This window comes from Mustela putorius, unplaced genomic scaffold, assembly GCF_011764305.1.
Source record: "Mustela putorius furo isolate JIRA1106 unplaced genomic scaffold, ASM1176430v1.1 tig00000596_pilon_pilon_pilon, whole genome shotgun sequence".
In the NCBI taxonomy this organism is placed as follows: Eukaryota; Metazoa; Chordata; class Mammalia; order Carnivora; family Mustelidae; genus Mustela; species Mustela putorius.
Window position 1 is genome coordinate 16,448,605 of NW_025421428.1, and position 26,257 is coordinate 16,474,861.

At 57.2% G+C, this 26,257-nt stretch overlaps 3 protein-coding genes across 8 annotated transcripts in view; 2 read left to right on the top strand and 1 right to left on the bottom strand.

Moving 5' to 3' along the window:
* Positions 1–940: 940 nt before the first annotated feature.
* On the bottom strand, positions 941–6,829 carry LOC101671939 (translation initiation factor IF-2-like). Its single transcript, XM_045082927.1, has 4 exons — positions 6,770–6,829; positions 6,089–6,572; positions 4,708–4,806; positions 941–1,207 (listed from the first exon to the last, which is right to left on the bottom strand). Exons 1-4 carry the CDS (start codon positions 6,827–6,829, stop codon positions 1,086–1,088), a joined length of 765 nt encoding a protein of 254 aa, XP_044938862.1. The 3' UTR covers positions 941–1,085.
* On the top strand, positions 6,767–14,902 carry ARRDC1 (arrestin domain containing 1). The gene is made up of 8 exons (XM_045082833.1): positions 6,767–6,945; positions 11,833–11,943; positions 12,382–12,432; positions 12,533–12,687; positions 12,901–13,083; positions 13,166–13,342; positions 13,417–13,852; positions 13,928–14,902. The coding sequence occupies exons 1-8, from the start codon at positions 6,828–6,830 to the stop codon at positions 13,990–13,992; spliced, it is 1,296 nt and encodes a 431-aa protein (XP_044938768.1). The 5' UTR covers positions 6,767–6,827; the 3' UTR covers positions 13,993–14,902.
* A 2,366-nt stretch (positions 14,903–17,268) lies between these two features.
* The window catches only part of EHMT1 (euchromatic histone lysine methyltransferase 1), a 136,601-nt gene continuing 127,612 nt past the window's right edge, over positions 17,269–26,257 (top strand). For 4 of the 6 annotated variants that reach the window (XM_045082814.1, XM_045082815.1, XM_045082817.1 and 1 more), the window contains exon 1: positions 17,269–17,340. In XM_045082814.1, coding sequence (XP_044938749.1) covers positions 17,278–17,340 — 63 coding nt within the window. In that variant the 5' untranslated portion in view covers positions 17,269–17,277. The remainder of the gene's footprint in view (positions 17,341–26,257) is intronic. The other 2 variants (XM_045082818.1, XM_045082819.1) reach the window with 2 other exon arrangements.

Below are 26,257 nucleotides of genomic sequence, written 5' to 3' on the forward strand. Positions count from 1 at the left end.
ACTGTGAAAGGATTAGACACATCAGGTGCTGCTGATAGGTCCTGTGAGGTTGGGGTCGGGAACTGATAACTGAGCAAAACAAGGACACTGATAGTCTCCACCAGTACAGCTCTTGATGGAGTGATGGCGGACTAGGTCCGTCTGAGGGCTTAGAAGGGAAGGATAGAAGATTGAAGGCTGTGAGACAGACAACTCTTCTGAGGTGTATTTGCCAAAAACAAGAGCAGAGAAGTGGGGCCGAAACTGGAAAGAGAAGGGAAGTAGATTGTTGGTTTTAACAGGAGTGACCCTATAGAGGAGAATTGCTGGCAGAGGAGGACGAGGTAGGGGGGCAGGAGCATGGGTGGTGCAGCTCAGTACAAAGGAGAGAGTCTGAGGAAAAGTCCCTGGAAGGCAAGGGAGTGTGCAGGCAGGATTTGGGGGGAGTTCTCTGGTGATGTGAACAAAGACATCAGTTGAAAGTGAGGCCAGGAGAGCAGATGTTAGCAGAGCAAGGAGAGAGGTCTAGCAGCCATGTAACTGTCTAGGAGAGAAGTGGAAGAAGGCAGCAGGATGGCCCAGCAACGTGCAGGGTGCCTGTCAGTGTGACTGTTTCTCCAGCCTATGTAGGCTGCTGCAGAGAAGGCAGGGAAAGGAGGGCTGGTTTAGCTCCACCTGTGCTTGTGCTGAGGTGGTTTTGAGTGGTTTCTCAGAGAGAGTGGCCCAGATGGCTGCCTGTGGCCTTAGAGCTGAATGAAGAAAGGAGAGAGGGCAACAGGGGGGCAGGGCCAGTGGGTTGGGGTTCCCCGTGGAGTCCCAAGGATTGCAGGAGTCCTGACACAGAGAGAGTGGGCTAGCAGGACAGGAGGCGGTAGCCAGAAATGTGTGGGCTTGAGATCATGAGGGCAGTGGCTTTTGGTGATGACTGTATGCTTTTGTGCAAAAGAACCACTCCAAAACCTTATGGCTTAAGACAATATTGATTTATTATTTTTTGCAATTCTGTGATTGGGGTCTTCTGGGTCCCTCCTTTGGTTGCACTCGGCTGGGAGTTCACTGGAGTGCCTGTTTGTCTTGCATGTGACTTGTCTTTGTGTGGCGTCTCATTACCCAGAGTCCCCCACGTGGCCAGGCAGGATAGCCAGACTCCTTCCAGCATGGAAGCCATGTGCGAGCATTTGTGGGGCCTCTGCTTGAATCCTTCTTGCTGGCATCCCACTGGCCAAAGCTAGTCACCAGAGCAAGTCAAAAATCAGTGTAGGAAGGCTATTACCTTGGGGGGCTCACTTGGGGGCTGCTAGTGAAGCAGCCTGCCCCCAGTCCATCCTCTGGCCTCTAACAAGTCATGCTCCTCCTCCTTGAAAAGTGCACTCCCAAATGATCCCACAAACACCATCTCATCAAGGCTAGCCTTGGAGTCTCGCATGCTGTAATGTGCAACAATTACAACGGGGCCAGATGGATAAGGCACATTGGTGTGGCCCCTTTTCCCCCAAGGGCATATTATCTGCCCCACAACAGCCAACATTCAGTGGCAAAGCACAGTGCAAGTGAGCAGACACCCTGTCCAACAAGGAGGGTGAGACCCTTAGTCACTGCCCCTCGGCAGTTCTGGAATCCAGCTAACTCCTGTCACAATCCTGGACCAGGGCTGGTCTGCTCCCTGCAAGTGGCTCCCTTGGCTACTGTTTCTTTCTTTCTTTCTTTCTTTTAAAGATTTTATTTATTTGACAGAAATCACAAGTAGGCGGAGTGGGGGGGGAGCAGACTCCCCGCTGAGCAGAGAGCCCGATTCGAGGCTCAATCTCAGGACCCTGAAACCATGACCTGAGCCAAAGGCAGAGGCTTTAACCCACTGAGCCATGCAGGTGCCCCTTGGCTACTGTTTCTTGCGTTCTTGGTTCCTCCCCAGGGCACTGGGCCTTGTACTCGCAATGGCCCTCTTTTCCATAGGAAGTGGCCTGTGTTTTCAGCTGAGTACCTTCATCAGCCTGCTTCCTGGTGGAATAAAGCAGGGGCCCAGCAACTTTATTTCATAATCTGTCCATTTTACATTTTACCTCAAGCAGATACAACCCTTCAAGAAAAAATGGATTTTCGGGGTGCCTGGGTGGCTCAGTGGGTTAAAGCCTCTGCCTTCCGCTTAGGTCGTGATCTCAGGGTCCTGGGATCAAGCCCACATCGGGCTCTCTGCTCAGCGAGGAACCTGCTTCCTCCTCTTTCTCTCTGCCTGCCTCTGCCTGCTTGTGATCTCTCTGTCAAATAAATATTTTAAAAAATTGATTTTCTCTATGACAAACTGTACCTTGTTTCACTGGACAAAAGCTATACTCCAAATGTCTTTGAGAAGGCTTTTCTCTCCTGTGGCCCAGGAGTCAGGTGCTGTGGGACAATGACCATAAGATTCTCAGAAGCCCTTTTGTATGGCTGAGGGGGTCTCCAAGGACTCGCTCCCCGACCCAAGAGCCTCAGAAGTCTTCAGAAGGGATCATACAACCATACCCTTGACTTCCACTCTCAGGTTTGCTGGCAGCACTCTGGATTTACTCTTCACCATGACATCATTTCTTACCTTCAGAACTTTTTGCTGCCTGGAAAGGTTGGAAATGAGAAAGAGTTTTGATTTTCCAACTCAGCAAGGCCTGGCTTGGAAATACGTCCTCTGACTCCTGCTGGGACGTGGAACAGCAACCTCCTTAATTCGTCTTTCTCTTTTATTTCACGTTAGCATAACTGAACAAAGCCAGTTGGCCTTTGTTTTCTGCCAGGAAAATCAGATCATAGACACATTTTCTATCTTCTGTGTTACCCCAGGCCATGGTCTCACCACTTTCTGGACACCCACCAATTCTGATGGCATCCCTCATCCAGCCGTCATCATCAAGGTTCTCATTGCCAGTGCCCACATGCTCTCTGCTCCAAAGTCAGTGCCAGGTTTTACATTTTATTATGGCAGCATCTCAGACAGAGATCACAAGTAGGCAGAGAGGCAGGCAGAGAGAGAGGAGGAAGCAGGCTCCCCGTTGAGCAGAGAGCCCGATGCGGGGCTTGATCCCAGGACTCTGGATCATGACCTGAGCTGAAGGCTGAGACTTAACCCACTGAGCCACCCAGGCGCCCCTCACTTCTAGGTACCAGTTTTGGTCCCAATTATCTATTGCTGCATAGTAAACCACCCCAAAGTGCAGTGGTTTAGAACAACAGCTTTATTTTCTCATGACTCTGTAATTTAACTTGGGTTCAGCTGTTGGTTCTTCTGCAGGTGGCAGATTGTCTCAGATTGTCACAATCAGTTCCTCCCCGTGTGTGGCACTTGCCCCACGCTAGTGCTGTGGCTGCCTTAATGCGCGCAGTGTGGTGGGAAGTTCTGGGACTCGAGTCCAGGCCTGCGGACGGGGAGCTTCACCTTCCTCTCTCCAGGGGACTTGCTGCTGGGTCATCAGTCTCACTATCTGGAGACCATCTTGGTGTGCAGGACCCCAAACTGGCCATGCGGAGAGGCCTCATGGAAGAGACCCCTGACCCCTCAGTCAAGGCATCAGACATGCAAATGAGAGAGAGATCTTGGACACTCTATCCTCAGCACACCCCATACCTCTCACACTGAGTAGAAAAGCCACCTGGCTGAATGCAGCCTGATTTCAGAATAAGTAATAAATCAGAGCAATTTGGGTCACTCCTACAGGTGCAGTCATTCTGGGTGTGGGGCTGAGGCAGCCAGTCTGAGATGGTTTCACTCCCCTGTGCAGGCCTTTCTCTCTCTCTCTGATCTGTCCAGGAGGGTAACTAGGTGTTTTGAAATGGGAGGTCGGGACCCAAGAGAATGAGAACGAGCTGCAAGGCCTCCTCAGAGCCTACCACGAATGCGGCATCTCGCCCACTGCAGTTCTGCCGGGTAAAGCAAGTCAAGGGGCCGGCCCGGAATCAACAGGAGAGGAAGGACCCTACCTTCTGACAGAAGGAGCAGCGCTAATGCAAAGGGATGGGAGAAGTTGCCAGACATCTTTGCAGACAAACTAAGGAAGCCATAGGACCCAGATGCTTACGTCGCCTGGGGAAGGTTCTCGGAGGACAGGAGCGTGGGGACAAGAGCTTAACTGGTCATGCTCTTATTTTCTGTATCTTACGATACTTTGACATTTGGGGGCCTTGCTGGCTGGGGAAAGGCTGCCCCTCCCAGGGTTAAGCTCATTCCTAAAGATAGCAACTTGCCTGGGACAACTTTCACATGCAGACCAACTAATCCAGAGGCCATACCCCCCAAACACTCCTTTACCAAACTCACACACCGATATGTCCGTCCTGAATCACCGTAGGGCCAGGTACTGGACAAGTAGAGACCACTGGGACAACCTGACCCTAAGCTTGCTCCAACTTGCCTACCTTGCCTCACCTATTTCTTGGGCCATGGTCTCCTAGCAAATTCTGCCTCCACGGGGCGCCTGGGTGGATCAGTGGGTTAAGCCTCTGCCTTCGGCTCAGATCATGATCTCGTGGTCCTGGGATCCAGCCCTGCATTGGGCTCTCTGCTTAGCGGCTCTCTGCCTCTCTGCCTACTTGTGATCTCTCTCTCGGTCAAATAAGTAAAATATTAAAAAAAAAAAAAAAAAGAAAATTCTGCCTCCTGACCAGCCCTGGTCCTTCCCCATGTGCCCCCCCTCTCGGGAATCATTAAGTACCGACTATTCTCTCAAGGCAGTTGTGTCTGCGCCTGTCACCGTATCATACCTGATGAAAACAAATCCCAGGTGCGCTTTAAGAGAGGGCGGCCGGGGTGTGGGGCGCTGGAAGGATCACCCATGTGGATCCTGGAGTCATTAAGAATTCCTGCAACACCGGTATTGGACAGAAGGACAGTGAGTCAGGAGCTGAAATAAAAACAAATAATGGGGACTGATCTGGGCTTTAAAGATGACAGGAGAAGCGAGCATCATTCTGAGAGGAGTTAAAGCTGGGAGCTTGGCAAGGTGTTGAGTCGGGAGGGCACATGCTCCAGGCCCTGATACAGGCATGTGTGTGTGAAAATAAAAATCTAGGGGGCCTGGGTGCCACAGCCGCTAAGGATCTGTCTGCAGCTCAGGTCATGATCCCAGGACCCTCGGATCCAACCCTGCATCGGGCTCCCTGCTCAGTGGGGAGTCTGCTTCTGCCTCTCCCCCTCCACCCCCTCTCCCGTCTTGTATTCCCTCACTCGCTGCCTCTCTCTGTCAAATAAATAAATAAAATCTTAAAAAAAAAAAAAAAGGATAAACATCTACGTTTGAGAGGCTCCAGGAGCAAGAGGAAAGGGGGCACGTCGGCAAGTAGGGCCTTTGTGCTGATGGTGGAAGCAAGGTCAGAGTGGCTTCCAGTACAGGGAATGGGTGGGTGATGTAGAGCTGTGTGGGGCACCACGTGCTGTCACTTCCCCTCAGCAGCAGCAGCCACCACAATCTCTTACTCCTTCCCCAAACATCCCCCTCTTGACCTCTGCTGTGCACATCGGGCATTCATGGGGGGCCCACAATCCTCCCCATTCCCACGGGACCCTGACTCAGTCTGGGAACTTCTCCACTTGCCTGGTGTTGATAGGGAAATGTCTTAAGTGTGGCCGATCGGCCGGCCCCCCACACTCCCCACCTAAGAATCCCAGGCGAGGCGGCTGGGGAACTCGGCCGGCCGGACACTGCTGTCCCTCCAGGGCCTCGGGCACCTCCCTTTCCGCAGCCGGGCCCAGGGGAGTCCTTCCAGCCTGAAAGCCCGTCCTTCTGCTGGAGCGCTAGGCCAGGTTTCTGCGCTGCCGCCCCGGACTCTCGTTGTCATCCCGCCCTGAGCCGAGTGACCGTGGTCAACCAGGGCCCGCAAGTCTGCGGTCCTTTGTCTTCCTCACACTCGTGCGCACACGTCCTCGGTGGGCGTCTCAGATTCTGCCGGTCGGAACTCTGTCGCATCCCCCAGCTTCGCCCCAAGCCAGTCTCCCCCGTCCGAAATGCCCCCCATGCACGCAGGTGCTCTGGACACAAACACGGCCACGCCGACGCCCTCCTCCAGCCGCTTCCAGCCCCCCTCGCTGCTCTCCGTCTCGGGTCCCCCAGCCGCCCCCGCACCCCAGCTCCCCGTCCGCAGGGACCTCTCCTCTCCCACCGCGTCCTCAGGGCGCCGACGGCCCGGCACCCACGCCTCCGGGGCTGGGAAGGGGGGCTCCGGTCCGCGGCCTCCGCCGAGACTCGCTCCGTAGGGACGCCGCCGCCTCCCCCAAGCGCGCGCGGGGCCCACGGCACGAGCCCGGCTCCCGCAGAGGTGCGGCCGCGCGGCGCGGCGGGCCCGCCCCGTGACGTCCTTCCGCCCGGCGGGCGGAGACTGGGGAGGGGGCGCCGGCCCAGCCCGCCCCTCGACAGGTGAGCCGGCCGCGCGCCCGGGGCAGCAGGGGGCGCCTGTGTGCCGGGGTCCCGCGCGCCGCGCCAGCCTGCACCCCACGCGCGGGCCCGGGGCAGCGAGGAGGGAGGGGAGGGAGGGGGTCGGGGGGCGGGCTCTGGCGGGGCTGGGGACAGGGTGGAGGCGGGACGGAGCCCGGGGGCGGGGGGCGAGCGGGAGGAGAAGCGGACCCCGGGAGACTGGGGAGAGGGGGAGTAGGCGCGCCGACGGGGCGGGCCCGGGAGGCTCGGGGGGCGGGCCCGGGGGAGTGGGCGGGTCGATGGGTCGACGGGATGGGCAGGGGGCGGGCCCGGGGGCCCGGGGGGCGGGCTCGGGGAGTGGGCGGGACGACGGGGCGGGCCGGGGGCGGACCCGGGGGCGGGGCTCGGAGCGCGGCGGCGGCGGCGGCGGCGGGAGGGGGTGTCAGAGCGCGGCCGCCCGGCGAGGGCGGCGGCATGGGGCGGGTGCAGCTCTTCGAGGTCTTCCTGAGCCACGGCCGCGTCGTCTACAGCCCCGGAGAGCCGCTGGCGGGGGCCGTGCGCGTGCGCCTGGGGGCGCCGCTGCCCTTTCGAGGTGGGCGCGGGGTCGCCTCGGGGGAGGGCCGGGCCGGCGGGGTTCAGGTGGCAGCGCAGCACCTGCGGCGGAGCCGGCGCTCCCGGAAGCGGCAGCTGGTGGCGCTGGGCCTGACCCGCGGAACTGGCGGCGCCTCCTGCCGCCCCCTCCCTTCCCCTCCCGGCTGCCCGGCGAGTCGTGGGCCCCGCCGGCTTCGGGGAGGGTTGGGGTGCGGCGGGCCGGGCGGCGCAGACCCGCCGGGGTGGGTGGCCGCTGGCAGATGGGGCGGAGCAGGGAGGCCAGGGTGGCCCAGTCCTTCCGCAAGTGCCCTTCCTGTTCTCTCCTAGGGTCGGCCAGAGTCGGGCGCGGGGGGTTAGATCCTGCCCCCCTAGGCGAAGGCCATTCTGACTTGGACACACGCACGCCCCTGACCCTCTCTGTCGGGTCTGCGGGGTCCGCTGCACCCTGCACCTGCTGGGCCTTCACCTGGAGCCTGGCCCAAGCGGGGCTTTCTCTTCCACAGGTCCAAGCCCCTGGCGCAGGCCCTCAATCCTCGGCCCCACGGTACACCCGTTTCCACCCGGGCTAAGGCTTGGCCTTGCGAGCTGGGAGGGTCTTGCTCATCCTTGTGTGGCCCAGACCTCCAGCCCCGGGAGCACCTAGGAACTGAACCTCAGCCCTTCTGACTGGTCCTTCTGCTGGTGCAGACTTCTGGGACTTTGGGACTGGGAGTCAGGTTGCTGGTGTGGCCCTTGCTAGGGCTCTCTGCGGGTGCTGGCCTTATCTGCCATCTGAGGTGTGGGCAGGGCCCTGAATGGGACTTCAGAGCTCAGGGTGCCCCCCAGGGACTCCACACCTGATTGCTGGTTCTGAGTGTGAGGGTGCTGCTGCTGGAGTGCTTCTCCATCTCAGATGCTTGGCCCAAACCACGGCCTTCAAGCATCCCTCTGGACTTGGATTCTCTGAACCCTTGGGTGCTTGGCAGCTAAGTTCTTCTAGCGCTTCTAGGGACTGAGAGCCACTGCCCACCTTTCTGGGCCCCAGCTGCCCCAGTCCTGAATGGGTCTGACTCCTGACCCTGCCATGTTTGAGGCCACAGGGTTTAGGAGGAAATTGAGTGGGCGAAGGTGGCCCTGGTCAGGGGTCCAACCTTGTGCGGTCTCCTCTTGCTGACTCATACCTCCTTTCCTGTCTAATTTGGGGTCTGGGTGGGGTAGTTATGGTGGTGGCAGGGGGCACAGGAGTGACAGTGCAGCTCTTCCCTGGGGCACAAGGAGAGATGACAGTTGAGATGGGACTGAGGGGAGAGCCCAGGGCACGGGAGGTGGGGGTGGGCTTGTGGTGGGGGGACGGCGGACACGAGACCCCACGCGGGAGCTCACTGCCTGGCTCCTCGGCCCAGTCATGCTCCCGCAGCTGGGGCCCAGGGCAAACCAGCTGTTACTGACCATGGTGAAGAAGGCATGGCCTGGCCTGGGCAGAGTACCCCAGCCTCCATGTGATGGGTGGGACGTGGGTGAACGGACAGCCGGGCTGTAGCATGTCCAGGGAGCGGCAGCTGATGGTCCCCACTATCAACATGCTAGCTGGTTGCCGGAACAGGGGAGGGAAGAAGGGGGACAGGCTGAAGAGTAGATGGTTGATGGCTTTGGGTCAGAAGAGTTATTATTCAGATTGTCCCCCGGGGTGTGGACAGAATGTGGGTGCTGAGGCTGTCCTGGGGCTTCTTTGGGGCCTGGTTGGGTTTGGAAAAGGAATGTCTGTGGTTCTTCTTTCTTTTTCTTTCATTCATAAGATGCTTGCTGAGCTCCTGCTAACAGCTAGTGATGCTGCAGGGAAGCCCTCCACTGTTCCAGGAGCACATGGAGGTGGGGAGGGCCCCCCTTCAGGCCCTGGGGGGGCTCATAGTCTTGCCCACTAAATTTGATGGTGGACAGAGATGAGTGGCCCTCAACCATGAGGACACTGGCTGCCCTCCGAGCCAGTGCAGAAGGGGAAAGCTGTGGAAGGAACTTGTTCCCTGGAGCCTGGGGCCCGCCAAGCCTGAGGCTGGGGGTCACGCGGGGGTGCTCCATGTTCTACTCTCGAGGATGGGCATTGGGGGCAGGGGGAGCCCAGACAACAGCAGCAGTCAGCCCCCAGCCACACTAGCTCCCTGAACTCTCACCGTGGGGCAGGTGCCATTCTCCCCACCTCCCATGGACCAACTCTGGGAACGCTCAGGGCAACCCCTGGAGGGGGCCACCTTTCCCGTGTTTCAGACTTGGAGACAGGACTGATGGAAGTGCCGCATAGAGCTTTAGTGAAAAGATGTGGCGAAGGCTGGGTTGCTCCAGGTTTGTGGGAACTGGTGGAGGTGGCGAGACCCTTGGGACCAGAATGAGGAGTGAGCAGATGGTGCGCGCTGGTGGGGACAGAAGTTCCAGAAGTCACTCTGGAACACGGTGCGCGCGATGGTGTTCCTTAGAGAATGGGAGTAGCCCCAGACCTGCTTATGGGTTTGGTGCTGGCCTTTATGCCTCTGAGCACTGTCAGAAGTGAAACCCTTTTAAATCTAGGTGGTGCAGCAGTGTTGCTATGTGCTGGTGGCTGGCGCTGGCCAGAACGCGCTTCCCCTGTCCTGTGGCTGTGCCGTGGGGCACACGCACTGGTGTGATGGTCGTGCTCAAGTGCGGGCGCGGATCCCTGCTGCGTGGGTTAGGAGGGACAAGCCTACTGTGTGTATCCGTCCCCTGAAGGTCCGTTGTTCCCCTGCAGAGGAGAGTGAACAGGAATAGGCTGTTTGACTCCAAGACGGTAAGGGGAGCGGCTCATTCAGGCAAGGTTCCTGAAGGGGCTTCACCATGTGTGCAGAAAGGCTCTTTGCCTGGGCATTGGGAAGGTCATAGAACTTTGGCCCCTCTGGGATACCCCAAGGGTTGATGGAATACTGTTTGTTTTTCTGAGATCAGGTGACCCCGTGGCTTGTTCTCCTGAGTTCTGGGGGCCGTGTCCAGGCTGGGTGGGTGTTTTAGCCATCCTGCTGTTGGACATGTGGGCCCTGCTGTTATGAACGTGTTGCTTCTAGCTCCTGGGTAGGTGGGGTGGATTCTGAGAACCACTGGGTCCTCTGGGAGGTGAATGGAAGGACCCAGCAGATCGTCCGGATGCTTCGCCAGGGCCCCTGTAGCCACCTACGGCTTCGTCACCATCAAGGGGTGTGTTTCTTCATCTCTTCTCCGACACATGTCAGGATCTTTACTATTTGCCAACTGATGGGTGAAAATGGTAACTCAATTGAGTTTCTCTGATTTCTGCTGAGGTGGGATATCTGTTCCTGTTGCCTGCTGTGATGTAGAAGTCGCTAGCTTGTAACAAATCACCTCTAAACTAAGCGGTTAGAACGACCAGTTTACTGTAACTCACAGTGTTGTGGATTGGAGGTTTGGACAGAGGTGGGCAGGGGACTCTTCAGCTCGGTTTGCCATCTACTGAGGTCACTTGACAGTCTTCAGACGGTGGGTCCCAGTCTGGGACCACTTACCTCCTTCTGGCATACTCTGCTGGTCCCAGAATTCGCAAGGCAGCCAGACTCCGGGCGGAATGCACCCTCTCTGTGGGGAGTATCGAGTGGCCTGGCATCTGGGATTGTCACACTCCCCCCTTTATTCTCTTCCCTGCCATATTTCTCACCTGTAGGAGCACCCCTGTGTCTCCAATTCTGGGGAAGGGACAGTTCCAGGTCTGACCCTAGGAGGAGACGGCTGATGGAGTGCGGATTAGAAATCAGGGCCAAGGTCTGGTCACGGGCAGTGCCAACGGGGGTGGAAGACAGGCCAAGGGTTTCCAGGGAGAAGGCTTGTGGTCTGTGGGTGACCAACAGGGGGCTTGTTGTGTCAGGGTTAGGTTGGCCTGGGGAGACCCGGACATGTCTGGTGTGGCTGGCCTCTGGCACTGGGCACTTGGATACCAGGTTTCTCCTGCCTGGTGGCTCTGTCAGAAGGGTGTCACATTCTGAGTCACCTTCCCCTCATCTGATCATCAAATCATGGAAGGAAGGGGAGAGACTGGGCAGGGAGACGGACATCACTGACCTCGGTCAGCCCTGCAGTTCAAGGCGGGGTGGAGCCCCAAGGCTGCCTGTCCCTGAGCCCCCGGCCCCTCCAGCTGTGCTGGCTTCCTTTCTGGTCCAGCCACAGCCTTCTGACCCTAGTGGTCTCTGGGCAAATGTTCCCTGGAGTGGGGAGTTCCTGACCATAGAGTAGTGGCAGCCACCTCTGCTGCAATCGGTCCTGGTCGGGGAGAGAGGACTGAGCCATCTCTTGATGGAGGAAATCAGCCCTCCTGGGCAGCACTAGTCCAGGAAGTCAAGGGCGTCCCCTCCCTGCAGTGTGCGGGACTTCGGGGTACTTATCTGCTCAGGCAGGTCTGACCACATTCCTGCATCCTGAGGGCTGGCAGTTAGCTTCCTGGACTGTGAAGGGCGCCTCCCAGCCTAACCGAAGTGCCTGTGAGCCAACGGAAGTGGGGCTGGAGGTCAGCGGCCCTGTGGGCTTCTGTTCGTCACTGGTGTCCCAAGCAACCCTTGCAGGGAGCTGAGGGTACTCGGGGCTGGTGGGCCCAGGGGTGGCTGGGAACGAAGGTTACCAGGTTGCGGGTTGTACGGGCGAGCACTGGGGGCCTCCTGTTCTAGACTTCAGGACAGATTTAACTCTGTGCCCTATCACCCTGGCTCCCTGGGAGTACCCCAAAGAGGGGGCGGATATGAGGTGCCCTCTGGAGGGCAGCAGGTCACTGGCTGGGCTGCCTAAGGCCCCGCTCCCCGTGGTGCTGTTTGCTGTTTGCTCTACCCAGATCTCTGTGATGGGGCAGGGAGGGGCCCAGGCCAGCGGCTGCCTGGGACTCACTCCCCCCCACCCCACCTTGCAGCCATCCGAGTGACTTGCACGGGTTCCTGCAGGGTGTCCAACAAGGCCAATGATGCAGCATGGGTGGTGGAGGAGGGCTACTTCAACAGTGCTCTGTCGCTGGCTGACAAGGGTGAGTTTGGGAGCCTGTACCTGCCTTGTTGCATAGAGTGACCCCTCCAGGGCAGACCTTGTTTGAGGGGGGTCTGTCTGTTCATCCCACCCCCATCAGCCTTGGGGACCCCTGTGCTGACCCACCCTCTAGCAGGGCTTTGTACCCTGATGTATTTCTCCTGCAAGCACTAGGCCTTGCGTGATAGGGCCTGGGTGGTTGAAGGGGGCAGCTTCTCCTTGATTTGGTTGGGCTCTGGCCCCTGCAATAGCCCCATCCCCCTTTCCTGTTGAAGCCAAGCTCTTGTACCCCTCCTTTGCCCTGTGCTGCTCTGGGGCTCTGAGTCAGACTCGGTATGAACTGGTCGGCTACAGTGCCGCCTATTTCTAACCTGTGTCCTGTAGTGTCCCCTCAAGGCTCCTGAGTCCCCTCTCCCCACATCTCCCTCTGTCTCTGCAGGGAGCCTGCCAGCTGGAGAGCACAGCTTCCCCTTCCAGTTTCTGCTTCCTGGTAAGAGCCCAGCCTTGCCTGGCCAGGTCTGGTGGTGACAGCTGGTGGATAGGAGGGGGGACAGGGGACGGTTGGGTGCCATCCCCTCCTCTCTCTCCAGCCACAGCTCCCACGTCCTTCGAGGGCCCCTTTGGGAAGATCGTGCACCAGGTGCGGGCCACCATCGACACGCCACGTTTTTCCAAGGATCACCAGTGCAGCCGTGTGTTCTATATTTTGAGCCCCCTGAACCTGAACAGCATCCCCGACATTGAGGTGAGGATAGAGCAGGGGTCTTCTGGTTGATGCCCCATCCCCAGGTGAGAGGAGGTGGCTGGGACCCAGAGGAGCAGCGGCTTCTCTGTCGTGAGCTGTTTATGCTGTGTTTGGGGGCAGGGCACAGCAGGGCCGAGTGGGCTTGTCCTGGGGCCACAGAGATCTGGGCTGCCTGCACCTGCCAAACCCCTTCATTAATGCCCTCCCCTCAAGCAACCCAACGTGGCGTCCACTACCAAGAAGTTCTCCTACAAGCTGGTGAAGACGGGTAGTGTGGTCCTCACCGCCAGCACGGACCTCCGTGGCTACGTGGTAGGGCAGGTGCTGCGGCTGCAGGCGGACATCGAGAACCAGTCAGGCAAGGACACGGGCCCCGTGGTAGCCAGTCTGCTGCAGGTCAGAGGCCCCTCTGGCTGGAGGGGCTGGAGGACGGGGAGGGGGCTGGCCTGCCCAGGCTCACAGGCTGGCTGCTCCCCAGAAAGTGTCCTACAAGGCCAAGCGCTGGATCTACGATGTGCGGACCATTGCAGAGGTAGAGGGTGCGGGAGTCAAGGCCTGGAGGCGGGCCCAGTGGCAAGAGCAGATCCTGGTGCCCGCGTTGCCCCAGTCAGCCCTGCCAGGCTGCAGCCTCATCCACGTGGACTACTACCTGCAGGTGGGGGTTGAAGGGAGAGGGGGTGGGGCCGGGGGCGGGCAGGAGGCCTGGCCTCACTGTTGCTTCCTCCCCAGGTCTCCCTGAAGGCGCCTGAAGCCACTGTGACCCTCCCTGTTTTCATCGGCAATATTGCTGTGAACCACGCCCCTATGAGCCCCCGAGCGGGCCCAGGGCTGCCTCCGGGGGCCCCAGTCCCCGTGGTGCCCTCAGCACCACCCCAGGAGGAGGGCGAGGCGGCGGCCAGCAGTCCCCCCTTCGCAGATGCAGTCTCCCTCTCCACCAAGAGCCACTCACAACAGCAGCCATTACCTGCCGCCTTTGGCTCCGTGCCCGGTGCCCCCGAACCCCGCCCTCAGGATGGCAGCCCTGCTCCCCACCCATTGCCCCCTCCGTTGTGCATCTCCACAGGTGCCACTGTCCCCTACTTTGCAGAGGGCTCTGGAGGGCCAGTGCCCACTACCAGTACCTTGATCCTGCCCCCAGAGTACAGCTCCTGGGGCTATCCCTATGGTGAGTGAGGGGCTTGGGGTGTGGTGGGGGAGGGGGCACCATGAGCCCCATGCAGACTTTGCTCTCTCCCCGCAGAGGCCCCACCATCCTATGAGCAGAGCTGTGGCGGTGCAGATCCCTGCCTGACGCCCGGGAACTGACCCTGTGCCGCCTTCTCCGGGTGGGCCGACCTTTGCCCTGGGACCGGGCACCCAGGGCCTCGTGCCTTCTTTGCTCCTGGCCTGATCCGGCCTGCTCAGGACCTGCTGCTGCCTGGCTGCTCCTTTCAGCCTCTTCCCAGGGACGAGCCCCTCCCAGGGGGGCTGAGGCCTGGAGAGAAGCCATGTAAATAAAGTGCTTCTTCCATAGAGCTGGGCATAGGCCGGCCTCTCGGGCCCCCTCCTCCTGCCTGGTGTGCGGCAGCCTAGCTGTGGGGTAACCTCCCGGGGTCCTGCTCCTGTACCCCCTTCACCCCTGAAACCCTGCCTGTGGGCAGCCCCATCCCCTCCAAGGTGCGTGCCCCTGTCCTTTGTTCTGGGCCCTTCCTTCCAGGTGCCTAGGGCCCAGAAGACTGACCCTGGGGAGCAGGACCAGCAGGGACTGGGTACCTTTAATTTAGGCCAGGGCTGGTGCTCTTCCTCTTGGTTCTACTTAAGAATATGCCCTCTGAGTGGGGCTTGCATGTCTGGAGCCGTGGTGTTAATTTAAAATGTATCTGTAACACGGGGAGAAGACCACCCCCGTAACATTGACACACCTTGGGCTTGCTCACCCAACCAGCACCCCTGTCCCAGGTGATGGCGTTCGGATCTCCTGCAGCAGAAAACCCATGGGGAGTGATGAGGCGGGCTTGCCCAAGTCCCTGCCCCTTGTGCTGTTCCTTTATCCCTGGCCTCAAGTCTCAATCCCTGCCCTCACCCCTGCCACCCAGGCCTGGCTCTGAGGGATACTGCTGCTCCTCTCCGGTCCAAGTGAGAACACAAGCCCACGCCTGCTCTCAAGGTCCTTTTCAAATGCCTGTTGTTTGGGATCCAAGAAACCCAAGAAAAAATAAAGTTAGGGTTCAGCAGAGCAACGTTTACCAAAGGGGCATCTGCAGATACTCCAGTGCTGAGGGGAGGGCCTGTAAATGCCCAGTGGAGCCAGCCACCCTGGACCATGGTCTGGGAAATACCCGAGGTGGGATTAAGACAAGACTTGGGAATGAAATTCCGTATCTGACATATAGTGAGGGAGTGACCTTGGATAGGTGTCCCTGTTATCTTAATCTATAACAAACTGAGTGGACATATTGATACCCCCCCCCCCCATTTATTTCTTGAACACTTCACAGTCCAGAAGTAGAAGATTTGGGCCTGGTGATATAGCTGTCATTCTCAGGTTGAGGTTTCCACCCCAGGGTCCAGGAAGGTCATTCCTGATTTCACCATCAGCCAATTTACTGGGCCTGCTCCTCTGACTTGGGGGCTACAGGCTGGGAAGTGGGTTGGATCACTTGTGCAAACATCCCACTGGCCACTCTCTACGTCTGGAAATGTGCTCCTTAGCCAGGCAACCAGGAACCTCGCTAAAATATTACTATTTGTGGGGCAAGGAGAGGATGAATATTGGAGAAGAGCTCAAAATACGCCACAGGGAGGGGAATCTGCAAAACATCCGCTAGTAGCAGCCTGAGCTGAAAACCCACCTGGCCTTCAGTCCCCTCGCAGCCCCTCCACGGTTAGGTGGTCTGGAGGCCACTCAACTCCCCTGCTTCGTCTGTCCTCTCAGCCCATGTCTCAGGACTGACCCGATGGTTACACAGTTCACATGCAAGTGTCAAAAACAGCTCTTGACGTGAGTGATGGACACCAGGACAGGGTGGGCTGTGCAGACAGCGTAAAATGAAGCGTAAAATGCCAGCTTCTCCCACTTCGGACACGCTCCCTTACAGTTGGTATTTGCCTGGTAAAGCACTTTTCCTCCACAAATGATTTATTCACTCGACAAGGATTTGTCCCCTTCATCCCAGCGCTGTCACAGGCACTGGGGCACACGAGATACAAATCCCGTCTCGACTCCCGGAGGGAAAGACAAGACGGCGGTGGAGTCGACTAGAGCAAGGAGGCTGCGGGGCGCAGTGCTGGGAGGGCGGTGAGGGAAGGCTTCCCTGGAGGGGGGTGTTTGAGGCCCCGGAGGGCAAAAGCGTTTTGGGGACGGGACAGACTAGGGCCCCAGGCAGGAGAGCGGACCGGGAGGATGGTGCCGGGGGCGATGGTGCCAGGGGCAGGGCACACGGGTGGAGGTCCGTCCGGCGGGGCTTGCAGGCCTGGACTTGAGCTCGCCGTCAGGAGGCCCGGGGTGGGTCCCCAAGCCCGTGCGGAGCGGACTCCGGCGGTCCCAGGGAGGCCGGGAAGATTCCCGAGGGACTTGCGTTCGTCCCCTCCCTGCTCCGCACCTGTGTGCGCGGCCCACGCCCCCCCCCCAGCTCCTGGAGACCCGCGACTGTGCGCATCCCGAGCCAGGCGGAGGCGGAGGCGGAGCAGCCTTCGACTCGGGCCTCCTCAGTTCCCGCCGCGAACCCCAACTCCAGTCTGCCCTTCTGCACTCCCGAAGGTGGTAAATACAGGCCTGGCCTAGGGAGCGGCGGGCAGGCGCCGATTCGCAGACGCGGGCTGGCCCCGGGAGGCCGCCCGGACGGGGCGCACCTCCTCAGCGGAGCCCCCCGCCACCAGCGGGGGCGATCCTGCTGGGGACAGACCCCGCCCGGGCCTCCCCGCGCAGAAGACGGAGCCCGTCCAGGGTGCGCCCTCCTCCCGGGACACCCTCCCGAGGCGGGCCCGCCCCCGCCCCCGCCAGAGCACACCCGCGCGGGGACGCGACCCTAACCAAGGCTCCTCCCCTCATCGGGGCCCCCGCAGGGGCGACCCTCCTCCTCGAGACGTCCCCCGCCGCCGGCACATCGCGCTCCCCGGCCGGGCCGGCTGTCGGTCGGTACGACGCCCCGGCGCCGGCACCCGGACCACGGACGCCCAGAAGCCCCCTCCCGGGCGGCAATCCTCACAGCCAGCCCCTGCCCGGCAGCCGGGAACACCCCCGAGCCCGGGCACCGCCCTGGGACGCGAGTCAGGACCCGCCTTCCGCGAAGGCCCGCGAGGAGAAGTGTGTCCGGGGTTAGAGGTCAGGGGTCCTTCTCCACCCCCGCCAGCCCACCCGAATGCCCACGTAGAAGGAAAAGATATCGGAGACAAGGAGAGCAGGACGCCCAGCCGCCGCGACGCCTCCGGAAGGCCGCAGCGCCCAGCCCCGCCCCCCGCCCGGCCAGCGCGCCCCGGTTCCGGCCGGCGCAGGCTCGCGCCGGGGACGCCGCACGCCGCGCCGTCGTGCGCAGGCGCGGGCGCGGGCGCAGGCGCAGACGCGCGCGGCCGGCCCCGCCCCGCCCTGAGCCGCGAGGCGCGGGCGGGGCGATGGCGCGCGGGAGGGGCGGGGCCACGCTGCGGGCCCGGGCCATGGCCGCCGCCGATGCCGAGGTGAGGAGCGGGGCGGAGGGCCGGCGGCGGGGGCGGCGGGCGTGGAGCCGGCGGGTGCGGAGCCGGCGGGCAGCCCGGGCGTGCGGGCGCGGGCGGGGGCGCCGAGACGGAGGGGACCGGGCGGGCCCGCGCCTCCCCGCCCGCCGCCGCCGACGCCGCGCCTCAGGCCGAGGCCGGGCCGAGGCCGCCGGCGTCCGGGCCGCGCCGCGCGGGGCGCGCTTTGTGCGGCGGGCGGGCGGGGGGCGGCGGCGGCGGGGGGCGGGCGGGCGCGGCGCGGGGAGAGGGCCGGCCGGGCGCGTCCGCCCGCCGCCCCCGCGCGCCCGGGGCCTCGGCCGGGAGCCCCGCGGAAGGGGCGGAGGACAAAAGGGAAAGTGGGGCGAGCCGGCCAACTTCGCGGCGCGGCCGAGGCGAGGCCGTGCGCTCCCGGCGCCGCTCCCGCGCCCGCTGACCTTTCACTTTGTCCCGAGGAGGGCGGCCCCGGCGCTCGGAAAAGTTGGCCGGCCGGCGCGGCGCTCGCAGACAATGCCGCCGGCCCCGGCGCCTGTCACCCGCGCGGGCGCGCCGAGCCGACGGCGCGGCCGGGCTGCGCACCCGAAAAGTTCCCGCGGCCTCGCCCGCGCGGTGCCGATGCCGGGCCCGGTGTTTCCCTGCTGCCGGCCGCGCCGCACCCCGACTCCGTGCGACGGGCCGCTGCGGCGCCGCGGGGAGAGGCGCGCGGGAGGCGCGAGCCCAGGCGGGGCGGGCGTCGGGCGGGCCGGGGACCCGAGTGGAAGGAGGCGGCGCCGCGGAGCTGTCCTGCGAGTGCTCGGCGCGCGGTCCGCGGCGCGGGGCCGCTGCGGAGAGCCGAGGCGCGGCGAGGCGCCGGGCAGGAGCCGGGCACACGGCTGGCTGTGCGTTTGGTCCCGGAGGCCGGTGCCCTCCGTGTCGCGGAGCTTTCCCCGGTGTCTTCGGGACTGTCGGTGAGAGGGAAGCTGGGAGGGCGCGGGGCGTTTTCCATGCGGAGCCGGGCCCTGCTGGAGCGTGTCCGCGCTCGGGGAGCGTGTGCGGCTCCGGGGCTGTCGGGGCGCGAGGCGGCGCGGGAAGTCCCCTGCAGGTCGTGGAGAGAGGGCGCGCCGCGAGGAGGGGTGTTTCCCGGGCCGTCGCTGCGGCTCTGAACTGCTTCAGGGGACTCGTCTCCAGCACCCTGCTCCGCTCTGTGCGGCAGGTGCTGTTCTGTTCTGCGCCGCCGGCGAGGAGGGCACGGCCGGGAGAGAGCCAGTGGCGGGACCCGCACTTGTCGGGTGTCTGGCACGGAGTAGGTTTTTCATGAATAGCCGGTGAGCCGATGACCCCGCCACGGCCCTCGTTCCGCAGCCAGCCGGGAAGAGAGGCCTTCCTGAGCGCCGCTGACGGTGCTGGCAGCCTGCGTCTACCCAGCCTCTCGCCGTGTCCAGTCCGTCGTGTGCTTTGCGCGAGTTCGCTCAGTAAAGCCTGACGGCGGTCTTCTGAGGTAGGTCCGGCGCTGTTCCCGCTTGCAGATGACACAGGGACAGCGCACCCCGGGTCGCAGAGCTGGCGCTGGGAAGATGCACGCAGGCAGTTTAGCTCACTGGACGTGTGCCGTGTCTGTGGCGGTCGTTTTCACTTCGTAAGCGCTCTGGGTCTAGATTCAGGATCTTAAGTGTTTACGGTGGAGGCGCATGATAGGGTTAGGGGCCTCCTGGGCAGTGGCTAGGCATGGGGTCGTCTCTTGCCATTAAATCTGGGAAGTGCTTACACCGGAGCAGGGTTCAGTGATTGCCCCACGACGAAGTCAGCAGGGTGAACACTTGAAACTTACCGAATTGCATGTTTATTCTTTTTTCTTTTCCTTGACCTAGAAAGAGAGTCACCACTTTTTCACACTAAAGAGAACTAATAAGCTACTGGGATAGATCTCCTGCTCCCATTTTGTGGATTAGTAAGTGGGGTTCCTGAGGTTTAATATCTATCTGTTCAGAATTGCCCAGGACCAGAGCATGGGGTAAGGTACTTGACTTAAGGTTTTTGACCCAGCAAAATGTGACCTTTTAGCAAGAGGGCTTTCCTGGGCTGATTGCTTGCTCTTCTAGAAAGGTGGCAACTTTGTTATCTCTTTCTTAAAACTTATTTTTTGTTATTAAATGCCAAGGACCTCCCTTAAAAGGTCAAATAGTGCTGGGTGCTTGGCTGTCTCATTGGGCAAGACTTTTGATCTCAGGCTGGTGAGTTCAAGCTCCACATTGGGTGTGGAGCCTACCTAGACACCCCCCGCCCCCCCCAAAAAACCAAGCACAACAAAACTGAAGAAAGTTAAAAAAAAAAAAGTCAAATAGTTTTTGTTCTTGTTTTTTTTTTTTTTTTTTGAGAGAGAGAGAGAGAGGGAACAGGGTAAGGGGGGAGAGGGGCAGAATTGGAAGGAGAGAGAATCTTTTTTTCTTTTTTTCTCATCTTGAAGATTATATTTGTTTATTTGACTGAGAGAGATAGGGAGAGAGGGAACACAAGCAAGGGGAGGGGGAGAGGGAGAAGCAGGCTTCCCGCCTAGCAGGGAGCCTGATGTGGGGCTCCATCCCAGGATGCTGGGATCATGACCTGAGCTGAAGGCAGGTGCTCAATGATTGAGCCACCCAGGCACCCCAAAAGTCACATAGTTCTAAAAGACCTTTAGAAAGGCCATTCTCGGGGCGCCACATTGGGCTCTCTGTTCAGCGGGGAGCCTGCTTCCTCCTCTCGCTCTCTCTGCCTGCCCCCTGCCTACTTGTGATCTCTGTCAAATAAATAAAATCTTAAAAAAAAAAAAAAAAGTCTGTTCTCTTCCTTTTTACTTTCTAGAGGGGCAACAGCCACTTGACACTCTCTGACGTTTACTTTGTGTACTTAAATAATATGCGTGGGTTGCTGTGTCTTCACTCATCAACTTTAGGGCTTATTTGTTTGCTTCTGCTAATGATAGATGATAACTGGAGTTCTCTCATACTCTGTTATCTAGAACACTCACAGTTTTGGTTCTATTCATATCCAAAATCACGAGTCTGTTCAGGTCATTATTGTGCCGTGCGGAGCCAGGTGGTAAACTATAATCGTCTTTATATTTTCCTTTTATTTTTAAGATTTTATTTTTTACAAAAGATTTTATTTATCTTAGAGAGAGCATGTGAGCAGAGGGACGGGCAGAGAGGGAGGGAGAAAATCTTAAGCAGACTCTGTGCGGAGCCCAGAGCCCAACTCAGAGCTTGATCCTGTTACCCTGAGATCACGACCCGAGCCAGAACCAAGAGCGGAATGCTGAACCAACTGAGCCACCACCTACCCCTTCAGATTATATTTTTAAGTAATCTCTACACCCGATGGGAGACTCGAACTCACAACCCTGAGATCGGAGTCACAGGCTCTACCACCTGAGCCAGCTAGGCGCCCTCCATTTCTTTTTTTGCACAGCCTCTTTTCTTTCCTGGAGTTAATGACGGCCTCGTTTTTCATTTGCCTGGTTTCCTTTGAACCTCAGAATACCGTTGTGCACTTTCTGTTTTGTGAAGTGCTAATTTCAGTTTCCTCCGTTTAGCCCCGTCCCCTCACCATTTCCCCCTTCAGTGCTCCTGAGTCGCTCGGCCCAAGTCAGGACGCGCTTGTTCTCTTGACTTGGAGCACATGGGCATCCTGGAAATTGTCCCCGTCATTCTCTGGTGATGAACCCCTTTCCATGCATCTAATGGCTTCCCTCTGTGTGTGTGCTCACTTGTGGTGGTGGAACACATTTTCTAATAGCTTACCGGTAGCTTTTTGGGAGACAAACTTCTGGGGTTTGCATGTCTGAGAATGTACTTACTTTACCACCACACTGAACGATTACGTTTGGCTGGGCTTGTCATTCCAGGTTGGAAGTAATTTTTAAGTTATTGCTCCCATGTCTTCTAGTTTTCATTGTTGCTGTTGAGAAGTCCAGTTTGATTTTCAATCCTTTTAGCCATTATTCCCTCACCAAATTTTTAGGATCATTGCATCCATGATTTGCCTAATTTTTATGATGTGTCGTAATGGTAGCCTTCTTTCATTTATCATGCAGGATATTAAGTAGCCTGAAATCTGGAGATTGAGGCCCTTTTGTTGGTAGGATATTTTGTATGATATATTTGAGATAGTTTATTTTCTACTATTTCGGTTGAATATTGTACTTCCTGTACTAAATATTCTAATTTTTATTTTTAATTTATTTTTTTAAAGCATTTATTTATTTAGAGCGGGGAGAGAGAGAGTACACTTGAGCAGGGGGAGGGGCACAGGCAGAAGGATAGAGAGAATCTCAAGCAGACTCTGCAGAGTTCAATCCTGAGATCATGACCTGAGCTGAAACCAAGAGTTGGACACTTAACCTACTGAGCCACTCAGACACCCCAGTATTCTAATTTTTAAAAGCTTTTCATCCGGGTCGTGTCTTAATCATTTTGTTTTACTTTTTGGGAGCATTTTTGAGTGTTCTTTCACTGAATTTTTAACTTTTCTTTTTGTATTTTCGTGTTCTTTATTCTCTCTTCCTTTTTTAATGCCTCCTATTCTTGTTTAATATATACAGTGTCTGCTCAATTTCAGTTAAGTTTTCTTTTTAAAGATTTTATTATTTATTTGACAGACAGAGATCACAGGTAGGCAGAGAGGCAGGCAGAGGAGGGCGGAAGCAGGCTCCCTGCTGAGCAGAGAGTCCGATGAGGGGCTCGATCCCAGGACCCTGGGATCATGACCTGAGCCAAAGGCAGAGGCTTAACCCACTGAGCCACCCAGGCGCCCCAATTTCAGTTAAATTTCTTAAAATACAGTTAAAACTTTTCTTTTTGGAAGACTGTATTTATTTGACAGAGAGAGCGAGAGAGGGAGTACCGCAGTGGGAGATGGAGATGGAGAGGCCGGCTTTCTGCTGAGCAGGGAGCCCGATTCGGGGCTTGATCCCAGAACTCTGGGATCATGACCGGAGCCTAAGCAGACCCTTAACAACTGAGCCACCCAGATGCCCCTAAAATACAGTTAAAGGTTCAAAAAAGGTCTCCGATTTTATGGGGTACCTGGATGCTTCAGTCGGTTAAGCATCTGACTTTTTTCTTTTAAGATTTTGTTTATTTATTTGAGAAGGCACACAAGCAGGGAGGAGGGGCTGAGGGCCAGGATGAAGCAGACGCCCTGCTGACCAGGGAGCCCAGTGTGAGGCTCGATCCTTGGACCCTGAGATCATGACCTGGGCTGAAGGCAGAGGCTTAACCTACTGAGCCACACAGGCGCGCAGTGTTTGACTCTTGATCTGGACTCAGGTCTTAATCTCAGGGTGGTGAGTTCAAGCCCCACACTGGGCTCCACACTAGGCCTGTGGCCTACTTAAAAAAAAGAAAAAATTAAAATTACTGTTTTTCAGAATTTTTCTGTTTGGCCTGCATTCCTCTTTGCTGCTGCTTTTTTTTTTTTTTTTTTTTTTTTTTTTTTTTAAGATTTGTTTATTCATTTGTGAGAGAGAGAGAGAGATCACAAGCACGCAGAGTGGCAGGCAGAGGCAGAGAGAGAATCAGGCTCCCCGCTGAGAAAGGAGCCCAATTCGGGACTCGATCCCTGAACCCCGGCATCATGACCTGAGCTGAAGGCAGTGGCTCAACCAACTGAGCCACTCAGGTGTCCCTGCTGCTTCATTTTTGATCTTTTTCTTTCTTTTTGGAAAGCTTCTTCCAGTGTATGGTGGTCCTTGGCTATTTATCTTTAAGAATAAAGTGCTAAAGGGGCGTCTGGGCGGCTCAGAGGGTGAAGACTCTGCCTTCTCAGGTCATGGTCTCAGGATCCTGGGATCGAGCCCAGCATTGGGCTCTCTGCTCAGCAGGGGGTCTGCTTCCTCCTCTCTCTGCCTGCCTCTCTGCCTACTTGTGATCTCTGTCTGTCAAATAAATAAATAAAATCTTTAAAAAAAAAAAAAAGAATGAAGTGCTAAAAATGGAAAGCCAAGTGTTTGGTGCTTATTCACTTGTGGCTTTGGTGGTGGTGATGACGGACTTTTGTTGGTTGTCCTTCACGTGTTCCTGTCCCCCCGTTTGGCTTTTCCGAGAAGGCTCCTTCAGTCTCTTGCTGTGTTGGCGTTAAGCTGGGTATTCTGGAGCTGGGCTAAAGGCTGGGAGGAGGGGTCTTCCCGTGGCTCAGTACATAGGCTTGACCTAATGTCCCTGCTTTCAACTGTGGAGCTTATTCCTGTTCTTTGTGCCCACGGTCCCCAAGTGGCACACTTCTGGTAGAGGACTTAGAGAGCCGGCCCTCTGGTCTCTGCAAGTACCTGAGAGTGCTTGTCTGAGTGTGTAGGTGGGCCTGCGGGCCTGAAGTCCAACGCCCTCCAGGTGGGTTTTCACACCCACACTCCTTGTTAGCTCCAGACATCTCCCCCATCTTCTGAGCCTCCCAGGGCTCTTTGGGGTCAGTCAGCCTGCTTCTCAGCAGTGGCCTCCTTTAGGTTCCTCTTCCTCTGCCCTGTGCGGTGATTTAGCTGTCCTCTAGCGTCCGGTTCCTGTTCCGTGTAGGGTTTCAGATGTGTCTTAGGTGGAGTTCATGTGTCTCTTTTCTGTTCTTGTCTTTGGTTGATTTTTAACAAGGGAGTGGGGTGGAAAGTGTTCTGCCATGTGGAAATCAGAAACATTTACTGTAAATTTTGAGAAGTGAGTTTTCCCCCACACTAAAAGCACAGCTCCCTTGTGGAAAGGGCTGCCCCTCTCAGGATCTGTGTGTTTGTGTTTCTGGACTCATTACTGGGGAAAGTTCTGGATCATAATAAAGATAAACAAGAGCAATGAATGTATCTTGACCCCAATGCTCAGAAGGACACCTTGGGTAGCCTGTTGTTAGAGATCTCTCGTGTGATCACTGCCAGAGGGGGCTACAGTCCTTGTTTTCTGCTTCTGGCTCCGGTCCTGTTACAGATCAGTTTTGTAGGGGTGCCTGGGTGGCTCAGTCGTTAAGTGTCTGCATTAAGCTTGGGTCGTGATCCCAGGGTCCTGGGCTTGAGCCCCATATCAGTCTCCCTGCTCAGCGGAGAGCCTATGTCCGTCTCCCTCTCCCACTCCCCCTGCTCATGTTCCCTTTCTCGCTCTCTTTGTCAAATAAAATCTTTAAAAAAAAAAAAACACACAACCAAACAGAAAACCAAAACAGTTTTGTTTTGTTTGACCACATTTTATTAAATTTGTCTTTAAAAATAATTGAACTAATAAGAGCCTTGTTTTGGGATCTTTTCTTTAGGAACTTCATGTTTGGCATTTCATTGGACTTAACCGTGTTTGGTGGGAGCTTTTGTCGTATAGTAAGTGGGCAGTTTGATTTGACTCAGCCGGTCATGTAGGGAGTAACCGTTGGAGCCCAGTCCCTCTGGCCTGCTGTAGGTGTGGTACAGAAAGTGTCCATTCCAGGTTTTGAGAAGTCCTCCGGTTTACTGTTCTGCTTTTGTTTAACTTCCTAGTATTTTCAGTTATTTAAAAAAAAAAATCCCTTCACAGGTTTTGCATTTTAAAAACAGCTCTTTGAAGGTGTCTTTTCCTTTGAAATGGTGTCTTCCGAGAGGAGAGGTCACTTTCCCAGTTGCATCCCTGTCAGTTGGGATTGCGCGTAGAAGAGTTTCTGGACTGCTTTTTGCAGCCCATTTTCAATAGGCTTGTTTGGAAGTTCCGATCAGAGTGTATTTAAAATGCCCTTTCCCGCGGTCTGTAAGCCTTTCTTGGGCACCTTCTGTTTGTGAAGTGCTCGTCCGCATACTGTGAGAGGACAGGCACGTTTTGAGATCGTTGCCTCATTTCACAAAATGTAAAAATGTAGTAGAGCAAGTATTACCGAGCAGGGAAAGGGCCGGTGCTCTGGCACTCACCGCGGCAGCCGCCCCTGGGATTGGAAAGGCTGCTTGAGGACCATGGGCTAGTCCAGGTCTTACAGGAGGTCAGGCGTGAATTGGAACAGTGAGGTTCGATGCATACATTTCTTTATTAAAAAAAAAATGGGGTTTTAACACATTCAGAAAATTGGAACCTGAGAATGCCAAGTATCTTCATTGGTTTGTTTCTGACCCTATGAATGCGCACGTTCCTCCTTCAAGCAGCAGGGTTGGGTGCGGGCTGTTTGTGCTCTCCTCTTTCGGGATGAGTTCCTGTGCATCCACACCTTTCACAGGTTTCATAGCCACACGGTGTGTTGTGGGAGATGGCCCAGTTTCCTCAGTCATGAATTGGGCGACTCTGTACCCTTTGATACTGGGTGGAATACTCGGGCAGAGGGGGCAAGTGGCGCGAGGGGAGGCTGGCGAGGCAGGGCCGGGTCATATAGGGTCTCGTTGCCTTGGTAACGAGTCGGTGGTTTCCGAAGCACTGTAGACCGTCATTGAAGGATTTTAGGCGCAGAAAGCTATTTTAGAAAGACGACTCTGGCGGCTGTGTGGAGAGTGGATTGAAGGAAGGCTAGAGAGGAAGCAGCGGACCAGTGGGTAGGCCTGGGCCTGCTGACATGGTGGAGTTGCAGAGGCCAGTGAATGGAACCAAAGTATATGTATGTGTAAATTTAATTTTTTGAGTACGTAAGACAGATACATGAATCAAAATTAAAAAAAGAAAAGTATAAAGTGAAACGGCCCTCCCCTTTGTTCCCTGGCACTCAGCCCTCTGGCAGGTCACCGGTGCCGTTATGGAGCCCCGTACTGGCAGGGACATGCGTAGATACTACAGACTTCTTATTACGGAACTTTTCAGGCCTGTTTAGAAGTAGATTTATGGTGGAAGAGTGAACCCCTCACACCTGTCTCCCTGCACCAGCAGTCCCCCTCCAGGGACAGTCCCCACGCCATCACTGAGTCTGTATTTCAGTTCACACAAATATTTCGGTCAGTAAATACGTAGTTACTGTTTATATTTCTTTCTTTTTTTTT